General features: G+C 38.9%; 1 protein-coding gene across 1 annotated transcript; it reads left to right on the forward strand.

Moving 5' to 3' along the window:
- The first annotated feature begins 1,767 nt into the window (after positions 1-1,767).
- Positions 1,768-4,601, forward strand: BDKRB1 (bradykinin receptor B1). Its single transcript, NM_001080720.2, has 2 exons — positions 1,768-2,142; positions 2,891-4,601. The coding sequence occupies exon 2, from the start codon at positions 2,903-2,905 to the stop codon at positions 3,977-3,979; it is 1,077 nt and encodes a 358-aa protein (NP_001074189.2). The 5' UTR covers positions 1,768-2,142; positions 2,891-2,902; the 3' UTR covers positions 3,980-4,601.
- The last annotated feature ends 14,645 nt before the right edge of the window (positions 4,602-19,246 follow it).

Here is a 19,246-nt window from a genome sequence, read left to right on the forward strand (position 1 = left end):
GATTTTAAAATTTTTAGTAGTAGCACCTACGTTAGAGCCTATTCATTTCACAATTTCCATTGCATAGAATTGCAATTTTGATTCTTCACTGCTGAAAACAAGTTTTAAACACAAAAATAAAAAAAAAAAAAACAATAGACAATTAGAAGCTAGATTAACAAAGAGGAGTTGGGCTTGAAAACTGATGCTATGATTCTATTTTGAAATGATTATTTTGGTAAGTCTGCATTTTTTTATCATTTATGATTTAGATGTAGCTGCCATCTGCTATTTAACGTCTGAGAAAATGCGGATGTTGGCTGCTCTTAGAAAATTTATGTCCAAGCAAGGCTGAATTCCAAACTTCTTGTTATTGCTGAAATGTTCTTTATGAGAAAATAACTTCAACAGAAATCCACTAGCGTAAGCAAAGGGGAAGTTATGGAAAGCTTATGACGAAGATCTACTCTTCCATTGCACTTACCTTTGTGACTCAGTGTGGGCTGAGATGTTTAAAGAATGACCTCCTGGAGGTTATTAGGATCCCTTAGGTTGGGTGTTCAAAAAAAATTCTTCACCAAAATAAAAACTTTGATTGAGATGTCAAAAAAATTTTGACAGAAGTGAAGCAGGTAGCCTCATTTGAGATATATTTTTAATTCTGCTTCATTTGTTTAGTAAAACAAAATGCTGGAAAAAGTTACTGTTTAAATAGAAGTATTTGAATGCTTTAAGTCTGCAAATCAAATACTTGATTTTTTAGAATTTTCTCCAGTGTGATTGCATTCAAACAGAACAATTCTTCAAGTTTCTGTAAATTGTACCATAATACAGCATATTTTTAATGAATAGAAAGAAAGTTAGAATAAAAAAGTTAGAATGAAACTATTTATGATGATGATAAGGAAGTTTGTCCTGTGATATCAGAGTGCAGACTTGCATGATCTTTTATTTTAACTAATTAATCAAATGAGGGTGGAGTAAGAATTTGGAGAGATGGTGAATTTGTTGGGTAGACAGCCCATGTTTTCATACAGAATTGTATAATAGAATGGCTGGGTTGGAAGGGACCTTAAAATTCATCCAGTTCCCACCCCTTGACATGGGCCGGCTGCCCCCCACCAGTTAAGGCTGCCCAGGACACCTTCCAGCCTGGCCTTGAACTCTTCCAGGGGTGGGGCACCCACAGCTCTCCAGGCAGCTGCCTTCTTTTAGTCTGTAAGTGAATAACATTCCAGTCCCTTTGTTATTTTTTCACTGCTCTTTAAGATGTTGAAGTTACGTGTTGTTTACACGAGTACTTGAGAGATTTGTATTTAAAAATCTGATATGTATATCAAATCTGTTTTTTTTTAATATTGTTCAGATTAGAGGGCAATTAAAATGAAAAACTTAAGTTTATAGACAATTAGTCTCAGTCTACGAAGTCTCATGTAATGAAACAAAACGCAGATTGCATTTTGCATGCATCACACAACCCTGAGAGATAATATTTACAGAGATTCATGCACAAGATAGCTATAGTGGTGTGCAAATGACATTGATTTTTAAAATGTTGGAAAGGTTTAGTGATTCCAGGTTTCAGCTACCTTTCCTAAATACCTCCTCCTCTCTAATTCCAACTCCTTGGCACAGCTGCCATGTATATAGTATCACTCTCCCTACCCCAGCTGGACAGGAAAGAGGTCTCACAGCAAAAACCTCATAGAAAGTTTGGCTTTGATTGTGTTGGCACTTAGAGAGAGGTTTGGAGCTGTTGATAAAATTGCCATTGTTGCAGACATTGTTATTCATACAAAGGCACTATTAATTGCCATTGACCTGTACTTGAGACCTTTATTTATTTATGTTCACGTAAGAGCAAAAATCAAGGCATACAGCTTGACTTTTTTCAAGAATTTCACAACAAGAATGAAATATCTCACATGCCTTGAAAATTACCACAGCTGACGTTTGGAAAGCTTAAAAAAAAAAAACCACAATGGCTTTCTTCCAAATAATAAGATCATACATAACGTGCATGGCTAACAAAAGCCTCAGACAGCACTCAGGTCTCACTCACTGATGTTTCTTTGAATGCTCTCCGCAATCACTGTACTGCTGTTTGTCAGTTCTTCCTGGATTTGAAACTTCACCTAAACCACCAGGAAGGACGAGAACAAGGTATGTCTACCTGTTTTTAATGTCTTCAGTACATTAAAAGTATTTCAGATGTTTTTATATAAACAAGTATCCTTTGCTCTCAGTTCCAGTGTGTGCAGACTAGTAAGATGTTCTCTTTCACTGCACAAATAACTCTGAAACTCAGGATTAAGTCTTCTAATCTGTAAAAATACGGTGGTTCATTTTATGAAATTCCCATATAGCTGAATAGACTCATCTGATTGCAGAATTTTCTCTTTAAAAATAATATAGATTTTTTTTTCAATTGTTCCCAAAACTCAAGCTGCATTTATTTAGTGTTTCCAGAAGACCTGATCTTAACTGGGAACTATTTATTAATTGTAATAATGACTATGGAGTCAGTGAACACAGAAAATAATCAGAAATGAGTTCAATGCAGAGAAAAAGTCATTTTCATGAAAGATGGAATACTTGAAATGTATTAAGGACATAGCAAAAACAATGATATTCAGTTTAATTGTCCATTAGCACTAAATACTTTACAGTACTTACAGAAGAAAATTGCCTTTGAAAGAGAAATGAATTAAGCAACTGCAAATGAATTGCATTTTTTGTCAACAATGAATCTGGAGCTCTAAGTTCATACAAGTCAGTGCTAGGGCACTGAAGAAATTTGAAAAAATTAAAATGTTTGTTACACCACTGATAACAGACAACATTTAGAATTTTATGCCTCCTTTTTGCAGTTCTGCTCTCTTACTTCAAAAATGTCTCTTGTTAATTACAGAATCTTAGAAAAATGACTGAAAGTCCTCTACTGAGCATTCCCTTCTCAAACCAGAGCAACACAACTTTTTGCCCAGACTTGGATAACTGGTGGGAAATAGTGTACTACCTAGTACCCAAGTGTATCGACGCCATCTGTGTTATTGGAATGCTTGGGAATTTATTTGTTCTCTTTGTTTACTCACTGTACAAGGGTCCCCTGAAGATAGCTGAAATCTACCTTGTGAACCTGGCTGTTGCTGATCTTATTTTCCTCACATGTCTCCCCTTCTGGGCAGAGAATATCCGGAATAAGTATAACTGGCCATTTGGAAATTTTCTTTGTCGAAGTGCCAGCACATCCATTCACCTAAACATGTACACTAGCATTTACTTGCTAGTAGCAGTCAGTTTGGATCGCTATTTGACTTTTGTTCATACCTTGACACACAGAAGAATACGTAGCAGTACTACAGCCAAAGGGATCTGCTTGCTCATCTGGATCTTTGGAATCCTTCTCAGCATCCCAACCTTTACGTTTCGGACTGTGAAACACTTTCCTGAGTTGAATGTCTCTGCATGTGCTTTAGACTTCCCCACCCCATTGTGGGGAATGGCTAATCGTCTGGTATTCAATATAGTGGGGTTTGCATTGCCATCAACAGCAATCGTCTTCCTCAATTTCTGTAGCATTCGCTCTCTACAAGAACACACAAGAGAACAAAGAGCACTCAGGACAAAGAGTTTCAAGGACCTCAGAGACACAAAGGCCACAAGGTTGATCTTCTTAGTGGTACTGATGTTTCTTCTGTGCTGGACTCCTTACCATCTTGTTATATTCCTTGATATATTATTCCGAATGGAAGTGATACAAGGCTGTTTCTGGGAGTATTTTCTCAACTTTAGTGAGCAGTTTTGTTCTACTCTGGCTCTCGCCAACAGCTGCATTAACCCAATAGTTTATGTCTTTGCTGGGAAATATTTCAGGCAAAAAGCTTTAAAGGTTTTTTCACAGTTTTTCTGCTGTGGATATTTTTTGAGCCAAGTATCATTCCAAGAAAAATCTTCATATTTCAACTTGTTTCCAGTCAAGAATAGTTCAACTTCATGATTCTAGATTCCATCTTAATTTTGATATTTCAACTTAATTTTAATTGCATTAAAAATGAACAGAAATTGCACTGTTCTAGCATTCTCGGACTAAGTTAATTATTTATTAAGTTAAATCACTTTGCTGCTCATTTGTCCCTGGGTTTGCTTTTCCTTTTGTGTTACCATCCAAACAAATAACGTGCAATACCAGAATTTTATACCAAATGATCTAACTCATTTCATCAATTATCAGAGACTGTAAAGAAAACTTCAAGAAAGTATCAGAAGTCTAGTTTCTTTACAGAATGCCAGAAACTGATTGAACAATTTATTATATTGTATCTACGGTAACGGCTATTATACCACCAGTAACACTACACAAAGAAATGTAACTTATGTTACAGAGCAAATATGAGTTTAACTTTGAGCAATTACAGAACAGATCCAGTTATTTTTATCAGTATTTTAAATGGGTTGTATTTTCAGTATTGCATATAGAAAATTTGAGGAACTGTTCATTTGAAATGCATTTGTTTCATAAATGTTGTATATAAAATGCACCACAAAGGAAATGTACATGAATTGTAATAAAAATCCAGTATCATCCTCAAAACTGGACCCAGTAAAATGTTATGCAACCACTCTTCAAGTAAACCAGGATTTTTTTTCTTTTCCATATATGGAATCAGTGGCCATTGACATTGTATGATTTTGAAATATTTTTCCATCTAAGGCAAATCCTTAAGTTCATGCGTATATTTTTATGAATCTAAAACAATAACTGCATAATATCCCACTTCACCATAATCTTGTTCATCTTTGCCTTGTTTTATCTCTTGCCTCTTTCCTTATTCCTTTGGACAGGAGGAAACATATATTTCCATGATTAAAAATCCTTGCTGCTACTATGTTAACTCTATTTGTAGCAGCAATAATAATAGTGATATAATAACAATGTACCAAGCAGGAGATAAAGAAGGAAACTTTTCCATCACAGTCACAACAGTAAAACAGGTTGACGCAACTGAGATATGTGTTCCCATAACTGTAAAACTATTTGTATGTGCAGACACCGGAAGAGAAAGAAAGGAGATATTTCAGTAAGGAAGTTGGTTCAGCCAGCAGGACACTGAGTGCAGAGAGGGGCAAAAAAGCACTTTCTTTGTACAACATTTTACTTAGTTTACTGTAAGTTCTGTCTAGTTTTCTACTCGCTGTAATGGTGTTTCTGCTTTGGATATGGAATTAATCTCTTATTATAGAAATCTACCCATTCAACATTCCAAAAAGGTCAGTGCTCATTTCTAATGATTTGTTCAAACTTTCTGAGTTTGAATGTTGAAAGCCTTTTGGTGAGTTAAAAGTTTGTCTTCCTGCAATGATGAGTTAAGAGCCAAGGGTGGATTAAGTGATCAGGGAGGAAGAATTATTCATAATTCCATTCACTTTTCTCCCTCTGTGACAGGCTTTTTTTTCAAATAAATTTCAGTTAGACATTAGTAATAACAACAGTATGTGAAGTTTGGCGAGTCATCTGAACTTAATTCCGTATAATCATAGATCACAGAATGGCTCGGTTTGGAAGGGACCATCCAGTTCCCATGGGCAGGGCTGCTACCCTGCCCATATATCTGCCAGTATCAGGCTGCCCAGAGCTCCGTCTAAATTTCTTCCTAACATCTAACTTAAATCTCCCCTCTTTTACCTTAAAGCCACATACTCTTATCCTATTGCAAACAGACCATGTAAAAAGTTGCTTCTCTTCCTGCTTATAAGCTCCCTTCCCCCTGTACTGGAAAGCCACAGTGAGGTCTCCCCAGAGGCCTTACTTTTCCAAGCTAAACAAGTCCTCACAAGGGCAGAGCAGAGGGGGACAAGCCCCATTCTCACCCTCCTGCCACCCTCTCTTTTGATGGAGATGAAGTACTAACCTAGCTTGACTCTGCATAGCTTCCAAGATCAGATGACATCAGGGTTGCATGGTCAGTCTATTTTAAAATATTGCACACCATTTATTTCACAGATCTCCATCTGAAGCCTTCAAATAAACTCCCAAACAGAGATTCCCCTTTTTTTTTTAAAAAAAAAAAAGCTGAAATAATGAAAAAAGTGTACAAACAGAAGTGCCATTTTCCCAACATGCATGGGAAAACTTAAAAGGGAAAAACATCTTGTCATCTCTAAAACTTGTCCATGTTAAGTATTGAACAAAAATAAAGGAAACAACACAGTACTGAAGAAGTGTTTCATTTATGGCATGAGCAAATAGGCTGAAAAATTGGTCCAAAATTCTAAAATCAATGGAAAGCTTCCCATCTATTCCAATGGGAACATGACAAGGACTTTTGTGAAACTGCTGCTTCCTTTTACATGTGCACAACCATTAGAAAGCATCTGAAAGTTAAACACTGATGTAACAAATACTTAACAGGGTCTCACAAATGTATTTAAATCTAGATTTTTATATTTATTTATATTTTTATATATATTGTATATATTTATGTATTTAAATCTAGATTTACTCTGCAAGAGAGTAACAAAAATAGTTTTCATTCAGCTTCTCTTGTTACCAATTGTGAGTTACATTGATAGAGTAAAATATGACCAGTGATCACAGTTTACTGCAAAGCAAATACGAAATTCTATATTCAGTCAGAAGTAATCCAATACACAGAAATAGACTGCAGAGCAGGAGACTAACAGCATTTGAACCAAATTGGCAGATTAGAAGTTTAATGTGCCCCAGGAGTGCCATTGTTGCTTCTGCCTTGGAGGTATACATGACAATAGTCAATGGACTTAAATTGTAGCAAGGGAGGATGAGTATTAATTAAAAAAACCTTCTCCTGGTGATGAGTCACCTCAGAGATAAAGTAGGACCTCAACAATAGAACCCTCTGAGACCATCTTAGAAAGGCATGGTAGGGGTGATATCCGGCTATTTGGTTCTGTCCCAGCTCATGGGGAATGTTTAATGACAGACCCCTCTATCAACTCCTTCACGTGTGGTCAATAAATAAAGGTTCCTTGTTTGTGTTCTCAGGATTCTTCACATATCACCTTCCATTCATTACAGAAATATCAGAACTTATGGCCAGTCAACCACTACTGCCAGACTCCATTGCCCGTGTGTTATCCCCTTCAAATAAGCACCATTTTTATCTTCTTTCACGTGACTCCTCACATTCTCAATAAGCACCATCATGTATTTATCATTAAAACAATATCCATCTTTTGTAGGCAAGATCTCAGGCTTCTGAGAACTTGCAATCTAACTTCTTCTCCTCATCCATCTACATGGAGTTACGTTTTAATCATAATTTCTCTAGCACAAAAATTGTTCTATTATCTGTCCAGACCTTGCTTATTCTTACTTTAAAAGATGGCTCTACTAGCACTGGAGTAATAAAGTGGCATTTAGAGCTTATTGAAACCCACATTAAGGAATAATATAGTCTGGGCTTGCATTTACAGCATCAAGTTATTATTTCATCTTTAAAAACTTAAACTGTAAACATAGACCCACACCAAAACCGTCTGATCCATTTCTAAAACTGAAGGTAGAAGATACTGATTGCTAGAAGTAAAGGCAGAAGCATTTTCAAAGATTTATATCCACAAAGGCTTCTAGTATGCCAAGAGGCACTTTCCTAGGAAGAGAACATTTGTCATCCCTCTGAAAACCATTCCAAATCAAGTCAAAATTATGAGACTTTAGATGGAAAAAACCTGTTTGCAATACAGTCATGCTGAAGGTCCCAGCCGCCTCATGATCTCATCCTCATGGAGGAGATGTTCAGACCACACTTGCCTCTGATAGCATTGCACAAGTGAACTGGTCAAAGGTAAAGTGGATCCACTTTCCCTGCCTGTGTGTGGCTTTGGACTGCAGACAGTAAATGTCAAGGGTGCTGCTTGCTTACAGTCCGAGGGTGGCTTCCTGTGCCCTCCCAGCAACAGGATCAAGATACAAAAATCTGTGTCAGCCAGCAGAACAAGAGCCAGGAAGTGTTAACCCAAGACTGTCCCTGGAATCTCAGTGTGGCTTCTTTTGGGATATGAGTTATAGTAGTCATATATGACTGAGCTTTGACTTTCCCACATTGCAACTTAGCCACTTCTCATTTAGCTCTGTGTCACTACACCTTATGTGGGAGAGAAAAACACTCAACATAAATTAAACAGTACCCTCAGAAAACTAAACTCTCATGTCTTGTATATTAAATACCACCTAGGAGATTGATAACACATCTTGCCATGAATTTTACAGAAATCTTTGAAGAAACATATAATTAAATTGAATAACTTTACACAGTGAGATTGTACAGAGACAAATGGGTCTAATAATCAGAACTGAAAACATTTGATGAATTTCTAAACTAATAGGAATTAGGAAGAATATTGTCATCTCTGTCAATGTAGAATAGAAGATTCTTCTTTGTAGCACAGTAAGATGCCTGACAAACAGTACAAACCACTTTTGGTCACTGTCAAAGTGAAGTCAAAACAGATTTGTCATAGAAGGGCTTTGGATCCACTAGGTGGGAAGAAGAATTGGAAATTCCAAAAAAAATTCTACTCTATCAATTCAGGGCACGTAGAGAAAAGTTGTAAACACAGGCACCTAGGTGGAACTACGCAACTACAGTTTATTTTACTCTAAGGGAATTTGAAGCTTGAAGGAGAAAGAAGCCCACCTAAGGAGCATTCTAGGTCACACTAGTCATTCTAGTGTTTTAGCTGGTTTGTTGTTCAGATTTTCAATGTTACTGCTCATTGCTGATCCTGTTATTTCTCACATGCCTAAGACTCAAATCATGAGTTTTTCACAGCCTACTAGATGACAGACCTGGTTTCTTTTTCCCTAGCACCATACAACAGAAACCCCTTTCAACTAATATGCTCCTCCATAGTGCAGAATGGTCATGGATCCATTTATTCATAGCTATTACGTTCTCCTTGGAACACACTGCCTTACAGATACCTATCACAGTGAGTTGCTGAAAATGTGAGCAAAGTGCTGCTTCAGGGAAGTAGTAAACATGTTTCCATTCCTTCCTTTTTGTTGCTGTTGCAAAAAAATGGACATAGCCTTGCTGAATGAGTTCACTCTGCAAATGCTCACAAGGAGCCAATATCTGATTATACCCATACTTGAGTTTCATGTTATTTATGAAGCATGAACAGATCTAACTGCCTCTAAGAGCCATAAGTCTGTGGTCAGCAATGGCAAGAAGTAAAGAGTCTGCTTGAGATCTCTGCTTCTCAGGTTCAGGCAGAGCAGGAGAATTTCACCCATACAAACTACTTTGGCTGTGTAGATGGAAGAATTCTCGTGCCACCAAGCAGGGAAATAATGAAAACCAGTAAAAAGAGATCAATGAATTCAAAACTTTCTATGTTTAAGGCATAATGAGGCTGATTGCACCAAGCAGTATAGGAAAGGAGGAAACTGATCAAAAAATCCATCTGCCATCTTGTGCATTCCAAGTTTGTTCTGGCAAAACCTTCACTGTTTGCTAGCTGTACTTTCTTACAGGAGCTGAGGCTTATTCTCCATTATAACTCTAATCTATAGCTACACCTTGGAGAGAAATTCTCCTCTGGGAAGTAATTCACACATGGAAAAGTTCATGTTTGATTTCATGCATTGCTGTTCATCTATTTCAACTCCTGCAGTGCAAATCCCCAGCCACACATTAGGAATGAAACCAGTCACCCTCATTCCCCACAGGAAGAGGCAGGATAAGTCTCACATCCATCATATAACACTCAGTCAAAAAGATGAAATATAAGGCTCAAAGGCTGAAAAAAACTCTTCAAATTATCACAGCACCTTTTTATGTATGGACAAATATGTATGTCGGGTAGCTACAGAGTAAGAAATGCTCATCCTTCAGCACTAAGAGGATAAACAGCAATATCTCTTTCATAGCCTCAAACACTCCTCATCCAAGGAACAGCATCTTTCTCTGAGGGTATAGGCTGAAACCTCACCTAATGAACATCATAGTAAATCAAATTTGATTGAGAGGTACTTAATTGTACCAGGTGAAGGATTAGCCCTGAACAGAGATGGTAACTCTGAGTCTCTATATCATTAAACAATTCTAAAATTACAATCATTTTTCTATTAGTATGAAGACAACATAAAGTGCAGAAAGATCCCTCACCTATTATTTTCTTTTTCTGCAATGCTTTTTAGCTATTCAGCTTCTGACAAAGATCTTTCTCACATGACAAAACTGCTGGTGCGCACATGCTGTAGAAGCGATGTAGATTGGCGATACGCTCTTTTGAATGATAGGTTATGATAAAGTGAGATTCCCATTAAGATCAGTTTTTACAGAGGTGACGTACAAAAGAAAGCCAAGATTCAATATTAAATTCAACAGATAGGCAACGAAGATTTATTTTAAAAGAGGAAAAGTAAGAAAACTGTAAATATCAGATTGCCCAGCTTATGAAAACTTCATTCCATCTTCAAAAGGAACTCTGAGACCCTGAGTGAGGTCTACTGACAATACTGCTCAGCTATTATCTGCTGGTTGCACGCCAGCTTCCCAGCATAGATGCCAGTAACACACACAGCAAGAACATCAAATCTGTCTGATGTGGCAAGTGGCAGTCAGACAGTGGGTGACGATGTGCCTGATGGGAATTAATGCCCTACAAATATCCTACTCTACTGGAAGAACTCAATTTATTTGTGAGAGGATGCTATAATGTTTAGCATAGTTTTGTCTCATTCTTTTTCACCTTAGAAGAGCTGCAAAGCAACACTGGTTTGGCTAAATACAGACATCTGCAAGTGCAGAAAAACTGCTTTGTGTAATGCCATAAAATACATAATGAGGCAAACTTTCTTCTTGCTGGTGTTTTGAAGGAAAAGACACATCCTGCTTTTTTTGGCAGCCACTTCACAGCTTTTAATTAATAACAGCCACTGGCAGCCATCTATCACGGAAGAGGTTATGATTACCATATTAGCAGAAGGAAGAAGTAACCTCAGCAGAAGATTAGCGTGATAAACTGAATAGAAGACACACTGCAACATATGTAGTGTGCCATTTATCAACAGTAGCAAAATCCCTACAGCCAGTCCTAGGGGTGCTTTTTGTCTTGACAATAAAAAAAAAAAAAAAAGGAGAAATAAATTCAAGCTAATGGGAAAATACCTACCAGAAGCAAGTTCCAGAAAAGAAAAAGTTTTTCTTTTATCAAGTGACTTTTAGATGTGCATACTGGAACTGAAGCTTTACACATCCTAAAGCTCAAGGCGATTCGTGGCTAAGTTGTCACTGCAGATCAAGAGTAACATTCAGGTGCTCAGTGATGCATTAAAGACACACACTCTCCTTATACACATGACCTTGTTCACACCACGTCTTAGTATCATTTCTCAGGCCTATCTAGTACACTCACCTTAGTGGCCCAAGGGAAGACGTTAGTGGTCTAACTACCAATTGCACAATCAGCATCTCAACTTGCCAAAACCATAAAACCCACATGCAGATCCCAGCCGTATGCAGCCAGCCTTTTGGCTTTCTGCAGCAGCTGCATTAGTGCCACTGTGTCTCTCAAACATCCCCATGCTCACGCCTTGGAAATGTGAATATCTTTGACCACAACCTTATTATCGAGAAAAAGCCTTCACAGTAAACAAATTCAAACTTCACCTGGGCTTCAGATATTTAATTTCATCTGGGAGATGTCCTTAGTTCATGTAATTATTTCTAAGACTGCCTTTTTGAAGTGGACATCTGAGCACCTTATTTTTCAGAAGCTTCTCAGGACCCAGTACCTTTCAGGTGGAAATGGTTCACCTTACCTGCTGCATTTATACTGCTTAGAAACCCCTGATCATTCTCATTGGAAAAACACCAAGAAGCCCTTTATGTTCTTCATCAGAGGATGGTCAGGCAGGGAACAGGCTCCCCGGTGAAGTGGTGATGGCACAGAACTTGCAGAAGTTCGAGAAGCTTCCAGGCAATGCTCAGACATACGGTTTTATTTTTGGGTGGCCCTGTGTAGATCCTGGACTTGATGATCCTTATGAGTCCCTTCCAGCTCAGATGTTCTATGATTCTATGAGTCTGAAAGAAATAGCAGCAGGTAGAACAGGGAGCCAACCCCTCACAGTGAGGTCAGATGCAGTATGCTGATAATAGGAATCTAATGACAGCCTTTCTGCGAGCTTTACATGCAGCCTGGATTTGCACCAGACCAAACAATGTACAGAGCAGAGTCACTGCTACCATTATTAAGTTTGAAGTCATAATCAATAAAATGTTTAAAAATTTCACAGGTGTATTATGATGCCTAGAAGTAAAACAGGCATAAGGTATTCAGATACTGAAATAACAGTGGTTATCGAGCACTTCTTATAGACTATGGAAGCCAAAACACAAATTGCTGTCTATGGGCATATAGCACTTACATCAAACACCGAGTTCTTGGTGGAAGCTTCCCCACACACAGCTCTCTGCCTCCCCAGAGGTGGTGGCATTGCAGTTCTTGTCATCCTCATGTGCTGCACATGCAGCTTTTATAGGTTTATATTTATTAGTAAAATATTAGGCAAATGAAAGGAGCATTTGTATATTTTATAGTTAAAACAGCTGTTAAAATTAACAGCCAAAAAAAGTTATTTCAAAACCAAAATGATCTTATCTTTCACACTACAGCAAAAAAACAAATACCTTTCAAGTACACCATACATTATCAAAACAATAACAAATGCTCTAAACAGCACACAGTTTCCTGAGGAACTGCACAAAAGTACCACTGATCACATTAGAGGGGCAACCCATGGAACAAGCATGTAAGCCAACACCTTGGTTTCACTGAAATAAAATCAGACATGATTCTGCACCTCCACTGCTCTTCCTGCCCAACTTTGCTCACGAGCTCCACTTCATTTCCAGGCATTTTTCACAGCCCATCCTGTTTATTCTGATGAGGTGCAAAGGGTCTGAATGAGTTATTTTGGGATAACATCCCAGAATTTAGGGATACTGATGTGAAACACTGCTTCCTTTGTGCACTGGGTTCTTTGATCTTTTTTCAAATTCTAACCCTTCAAGGCTAATATTAGCAGAATGACCCTGCATTCTGATTTCAGTGAAACATTTCCTTTTCCACTTCAAAATTTTCTTCTCTGGTGTATTGGACAATACTGTATCCAGCTGTGCTGCAGGAGATATACCCACAATTCCTAGTCACTGTGGGAGGTAGCCTGCAGTAGCAGATGATGCCCTTCAGCAGTGCCCCTCAGTCCATACCCAAAACCTCTTTCCTACCCTGAAGTTGGAGCCCCAGGAACAGCCAGTTGTGGTGGAAACAAGCTGAGCAGCTGAGGAACTGGAGCTCTGCAGTGACATACCTAGGCTGCAGAGAGCCATGGGACAGGAGCCAACTGGACAAGAAAAACGACACAGAATAGAAAAGATATCTTTCTTTTTGAATCATAAAATTATTAAGACAACTAAAATAACCTAGACCAAACATCAGTCCACGAGTGTGACTGCCTCTAGACCATGTCACTCAGTGTGTCATCCATATTTTCCTTGAAACCCTCCAGGATGGTGACCCCACCAGCTCCCTGGGCAGCCTGATCCAATACCTCACCAAACAAGTCTTCCTAGACACTTAACATGGTTTTTGTGTGCTCGTGTCACACAAACCAGTTGTGATATACCTTTGTTTGCCTATGACTATCAGTATATGAAGAGACACTTCTTTACATCTTTCAGGAACAAAGAGGACAGCATGATGCATTCAGCTCTCTGCCCTATGTAGTGCGAGGAGAAAGACTGAACAGCTCTGATACTGTTAATCCCACTTAGAGTGAGGGTAATAACACTTACTGAGAATTAGCGATAAGCTCATTTCATAACACTGTTACAGAAAAATAAAATAGCAACTATTCCGAGAAATATGAGTGTGCTATCAGAAGCTGAGTGGAAAAAAAAAAAAACAAAAACAGAAAACAGATCTTAGAAAAAGATCATTAAAAATATTAACCAACAAGGAAATACTTTCTTATTGTTTTATTACAAGGTGTTTCTGAGTTGCATGTTATACCTTAATGTGCACTACAATGAGTCAAGTAATTAAATGGCTTCCCTTATCCCAGACTATTGTATTTGTAAAATTGTAAGTATCATTAATGTGAAAGGTGTTATTGAGAGATGCATTTTAGTACGCAGCTTACTCAAATTCACTTCTGTACTACTGTAGGTGAACGAGCCAACTACGGCATTAAAAAACACTTCTTTGACATACGAAGAAAATTACATCCAAAGGTACACGCAGAACTAAAACAGAAATCAAGATACAGAACATGTTAATAATATTATCTATCATACGCTGCCAACACACGTGATCTTCTAAATAGAACATGTAGGGCAGATTCAGTCAAGATAGGTGAAGGGCAGAAAAAGTGTTCAACACTTGGCAAATGATGGTCGTTTTTGATTACAATCATCCCTTTCGTGACGCACCTCACATCACAAAATCAAAAGGGTTTTTTTTACACAAAGGAGTAAGAATGAAGGTAAAGTCAACAGTAGTTTGTTGCATTTGTTTGCTCCCTGACATTGGATTTTGTGTTAGTTGTACTATTTTTCTATAAATAGTTTCTGTATATATGTACACACATGGAACTAAAACTATGATACTTCTAAATGTTTTTAAGAATTCTTTTATTCCACTAAAAGAAATTAGGGAGAAATTACAGTGCTATTTAAGTCAAGTATTTCATAATTCACGTGATTTCAAAAACATCAAATTTCTGTTAGCACATTAACTCTTCCTCCCTCCACATACACATTAAGTATACTAAATTTCTCTTTCAGGAAATTTGCTTGCAGTGACTTCCAATGTTGCCTGGTGCAATTGCTATCTGGTACTGAGTTATATCAAGATTGAATGGTTTCATTAGGGTTGAATTGGATGTTTTCTCAGACATTTTATTTGAGAAATACAGCCACTTTTTAACTCACCAGATATCTACAGAATGCTTTCAAATGTTCATTGATTAAAGTTATCCAGAAAATTGTATATATTTCAGTATAGTTAGTGATTAACCCTTTAATCTTGTTGCCAGCTATTTCAGCTGTTGATTTTTCATGGCCAGTGCCCATGGCACCTACTTTCATCTGTCCTCTGTGACCCGGGAAAATTTCAGACCCTTTGATGTGCAGTCTTACACAAGAGCAATGAGGTCACTTCTCTCAAACCACATTTTAAACAAAGATTTGTTGCCTGAGATCTCAGGGGATGGCAGGGATACACCAAAATAAATATGTCTGCTTTACTCCACCAAGGATCGGGCTATGCTGAGTTGATAGCACCCCCTGAAGCTGCTCTGTCTCTGTGGTTCAGTTGGACCCTCCTGCCAGAACGTGGCAAGCCTTCATCTGCTCAGCTGCACTGAGGGGACCTCCATATCCCCCCTGTGCCTAGAGATATGCAAATTAATTCAGAGTTTAGGTCTATTTTTATAGAAGCACAAACCAACCCGGAGGAGACCTTCTCAACAGACTAATAAAGAAAGTGGCAGCTGTACATGCAGTGCTGCACTGCAACTCACAGGACCCTCAGCAGAGTTTCACCAGCCGCTGTTACCCTGACCAATTACAATATTAATGTTGATGAGTGGCTTTCGAAATGCATCTTCAGTCTCAAGGAGAGGTTGTCTCATATTCTGCTTGCTGTTGTATGCAGTACACTGTGCCCCTTGCCAAACATTCTCAGAAAGACTAATGAAGTTTACAGAGCTTCTTACATATTTGGACACAACATTTTTGTATGAATATCTAGAATTCAAATCACCCCATTGGAAGGCCTTCTTTGGGCAGATGTGGAAAATATCTACTAGGAAAAGTGACTGGTGAAGCAGCATGGGCTTCATAAGTAGTTAATTTCTCCCCACCATTATTAATTACAGCTGTATTTTATGTAACTATAACTGTCATTTATAACATATAACAGAATTTCAAAATATATTACAGCAGGTCTCTTGGAGCCTGAACCATTTTGGAGCCTGAACCATTGCTGCCAAGTTCTGTAAGGAGCATTGATTTGTATCAGTTTTGACCTATGTGAACTGACAAGCTAGAGACATACTGTGTGCACAGCCACTGCATGCATGCTCTTACTGGGAAGGCTGGGAGCTGTGACATGCCTTTCCCACAGCCCAGACCTCCAAAGTATCAGCACTGCACAGTACCAGTATTCACTGAATTAAAGTATGTGGTAATGTTGACATAGCCTCCTCATCCAATCCCAGTTCCTTGCGTACCTTTGTACAAGGCAAAGCACACAGACTGTCATGGCAGCAACTCTGCCATTTTAGATTAGATGCTGCTTGCACAATGCATGATAATGCCACAGGGAAGGCCAGGTCCCCAACTACATATCTACTAGTGAACACCATCACTGGAACTGTCTATCTCAGTGGTGAAACCACCAATACATTGCATGTGGAAGATGCCATTAGAGTTAATGCACTTGAAAGAAAAATGGAAGGAAACTGCACTTAAGCAGAAAAATGCAGGGATCAGAAGCAGGATTCTGTAATGGCCAGGTGAAGCTGAGACTCCCTGGCACATTCCAAACATTAAAACACTTTATTCTCCTTGATTACCTGTATTGGGGAAAAACGCCGAAGCATTGCACAGCACCTAACATTACCCACATAGTTAAACGGCCCTTGTCAGAGGGGTCAACAAAGCTGCTTGCATGCCCATTTCTCATTTTATTTGAGGAAGGATTGAAGAGCAAGACAAGCTTTTCGTGAAAGGTAGGGGTTAAAGTAAATTATCATTTGTTGGGGATGCATAGAAGCATACCAGGGAAACAAAGTACTTATATTTCTCTTTAAAAGTAGACAAAAGATATTAGTGTTCCTTTTCTCTGGCTATTGCAACTCCTTTCCTGTTTCAGTCTATTTTGGTTGTTTTAATTGTTCTGGAGGACTTGACCTAGTGGACCAGACATAAACATCTGCACTCCAACTCTGCCCTCCTAAAACACGTGCGTTGTCCTCTTCAGTTTTCTTTCTGCTTCGTGAAAAACTTTTGGCCCATGAACAGAGAAGCAGAGCTCTGCCAAAACTCATTCAAAATAGAAGTCTGTGATTCAAAGCAAGGTGCACCACAGGTACTCGCAGTTAGTTTCTCACCAGCCTGATACTTTTCAATTCTACGAATCTGCTGCCATCTGTCACACAGTATCAAAACATAATCAAATAATGGTGGGAAGGTTCAACCTCTACTGCCATACCACCAATATCTGTCTCTGATGTCATGAGCCAACATAATAAAATAGGAGGTATTACTTTGGAGCAGCCCTTGTAATACTGTTCTGTGCAAACAAGGTGTTGTTTGACATAAAGCTGAAAACTGACCAACTGATGCAATGTGAGTTAAATGAATTCCAAGTAGCTGAGGATATTTTTGCCTTCCCAGGGGTAAAGTGACAATGTTGACAACTCCTCAGAAAAGAAGGAGTACGTATCATTCATAACCAACATCTGAGATGCTTCAGAGATAACATCAGCATATCACAATTGTACCACAGTGTAACAGTCTTTTAAAACATATGTGAATCTGAGATCTCAAGAGATGAGACAGAGAGAATCAGAAAGAACGAACGCATGAGAGAGGAGCCAGAGAGACTGAGAACTAATTGGGATACACGCTAGGTCACATGGTAACAAGAAATGATCCAAGTCCTTCCTTTCTGCGGATGCACATTTGTAAATGCTGTTGCCAAAAGAGTGAAGTAAAAAGGTCTGTCAGCAGCAGAACAGGCTCCTAAGGGTGCTTGCACAGAATTTTGTGGTATCCTAAACTGCTTCACACAACCATTGCTAAATGTATATTTCGTATGAAGTAAATACATCCAAATGTTTAGTCTCAATATTTCAAAAGCATTTCCCCCATTCACCATTAAAGATAAAGAAAACAACACTGTTAAATGCAGTGTTGTTAATTTTCTAAGACTTCAACATCCTGTTTTATGAAAATATTGTAACTGAACAGATTGCTTCCAAACAGCATGAACTTCAGAGTAGAGCTCAGAAATGGAAAGTCACTCATTTGGGAGAAACCCAATGAGATCATCCAGTTCCAACACCTCACCTCAAGCAGAGCCAGCTGCAGCAGGCTGCCCAGGGCCACGTCCTGTTGGAGGTTTTGAGCACCTCCAAGGGTAGAGGCTCCAGAACCACTCTAGGCAGCCTGTTCTAGTGGCTGACCACTCTCACAGTAATAAATAAATGCATAAATAAATAGAAAAACAATAAACATTAAAATAAAAGGTGTTTTCTTACATTCACATAGAATTTCAAGGGTTATAATTTTTATCCATTGCCTCTTGTTCTGCTGTTGGGCACCACTGAGAGGAGCCTGGCTCATCTTCATCCCTTCCCATCTGGTATTTGTATGCACTGATTGCATCCCCCCAAGGCCGTCTCCTCTCCATGCTAGACAGCTCCACCTTTATCACTCTTCCTTCATATGAGAGATGCTCCCTTCTATTAATCATTTTAGCACACCTGTGCTGGACTCATCCTATTAAAATCCATCCTTTCTTGTACTGTGGAGCCTAGAACTGGACACAGCACTCCACCACGCTGCGCCAGTGCTGAGAAGAGAGGTGGTAATGTTTCACTTGGCCTAAGAATTTAAACAGTTCCTACCTGCGCACTAGGACACAAAGAAAGAAGTGAAAAGGGGTTGTGGATGCCCATCCCTGGAGGCAGTCAAGGCCAGGCTGGATGTGGCTCTGGGCAGCCTGGTCTGGTGGCTGGCGACCCTGCACATAGCAGGGGGGTTGAAACTCCATGATCATTGTGGTCCTTTTCAACCCAGGCCATTCTATGATTCGATGATGAAAAAAATACCAACAAAATACAGACAAAAATACCAACAAACAGACAAATAGGTCATTGTAAGAGGGGTGGCCTGTTGCCACCAAGTGAAACACTGCCTTATGGCTGGTGGTGTTCCAGAGCCTCACCTGGGGCATGGGGAGAGCATGCACACAAACACACACAGACACAAAGGGGTAGGAACCTTTCAGTCAGGCTGTCTGAAAACAGGGGCACATGTGAACATGCGAGCTGCAGCCCAATGAGCTTTTCCTTTCCTCAGCAGCTGCTGAGCAGCCCCTCCTGGTAGAACCGAATGACTGCTTTTCCAGAAGAAAGGTTTGGTGTTTGGTTCCTGCTGAACTCACTGCAACAGTGTTTTTTTCCCTCTACCACTTTGTTGCC

Source organism: Gallus gallus, chromosome 5, assembly GCF_016699485.2.
Source record: "Gallus gallus isolate bGalGal1 chromosome 5, bGalGal1.mat.broiler.GRCg7b, whole genome shotgun sequence".
In the NCBI taxonomy this organism is placed as follows: domain Eukaryota; kingdom Metazoa; phylum Chordata; class Aves; order Galliformes; family Phasianidae; genus Gallus; species Gallus gallus.

Excerpts from the sequence above, each read along its gene's own strand:
- BDKRB1 (NM_001080720.2), top strand. The coding sequence starts at position 2,903 with ATGACTGAAAGTCCTCTACTGAGCATTCCCTTCTCAAACCAGAGCAAC.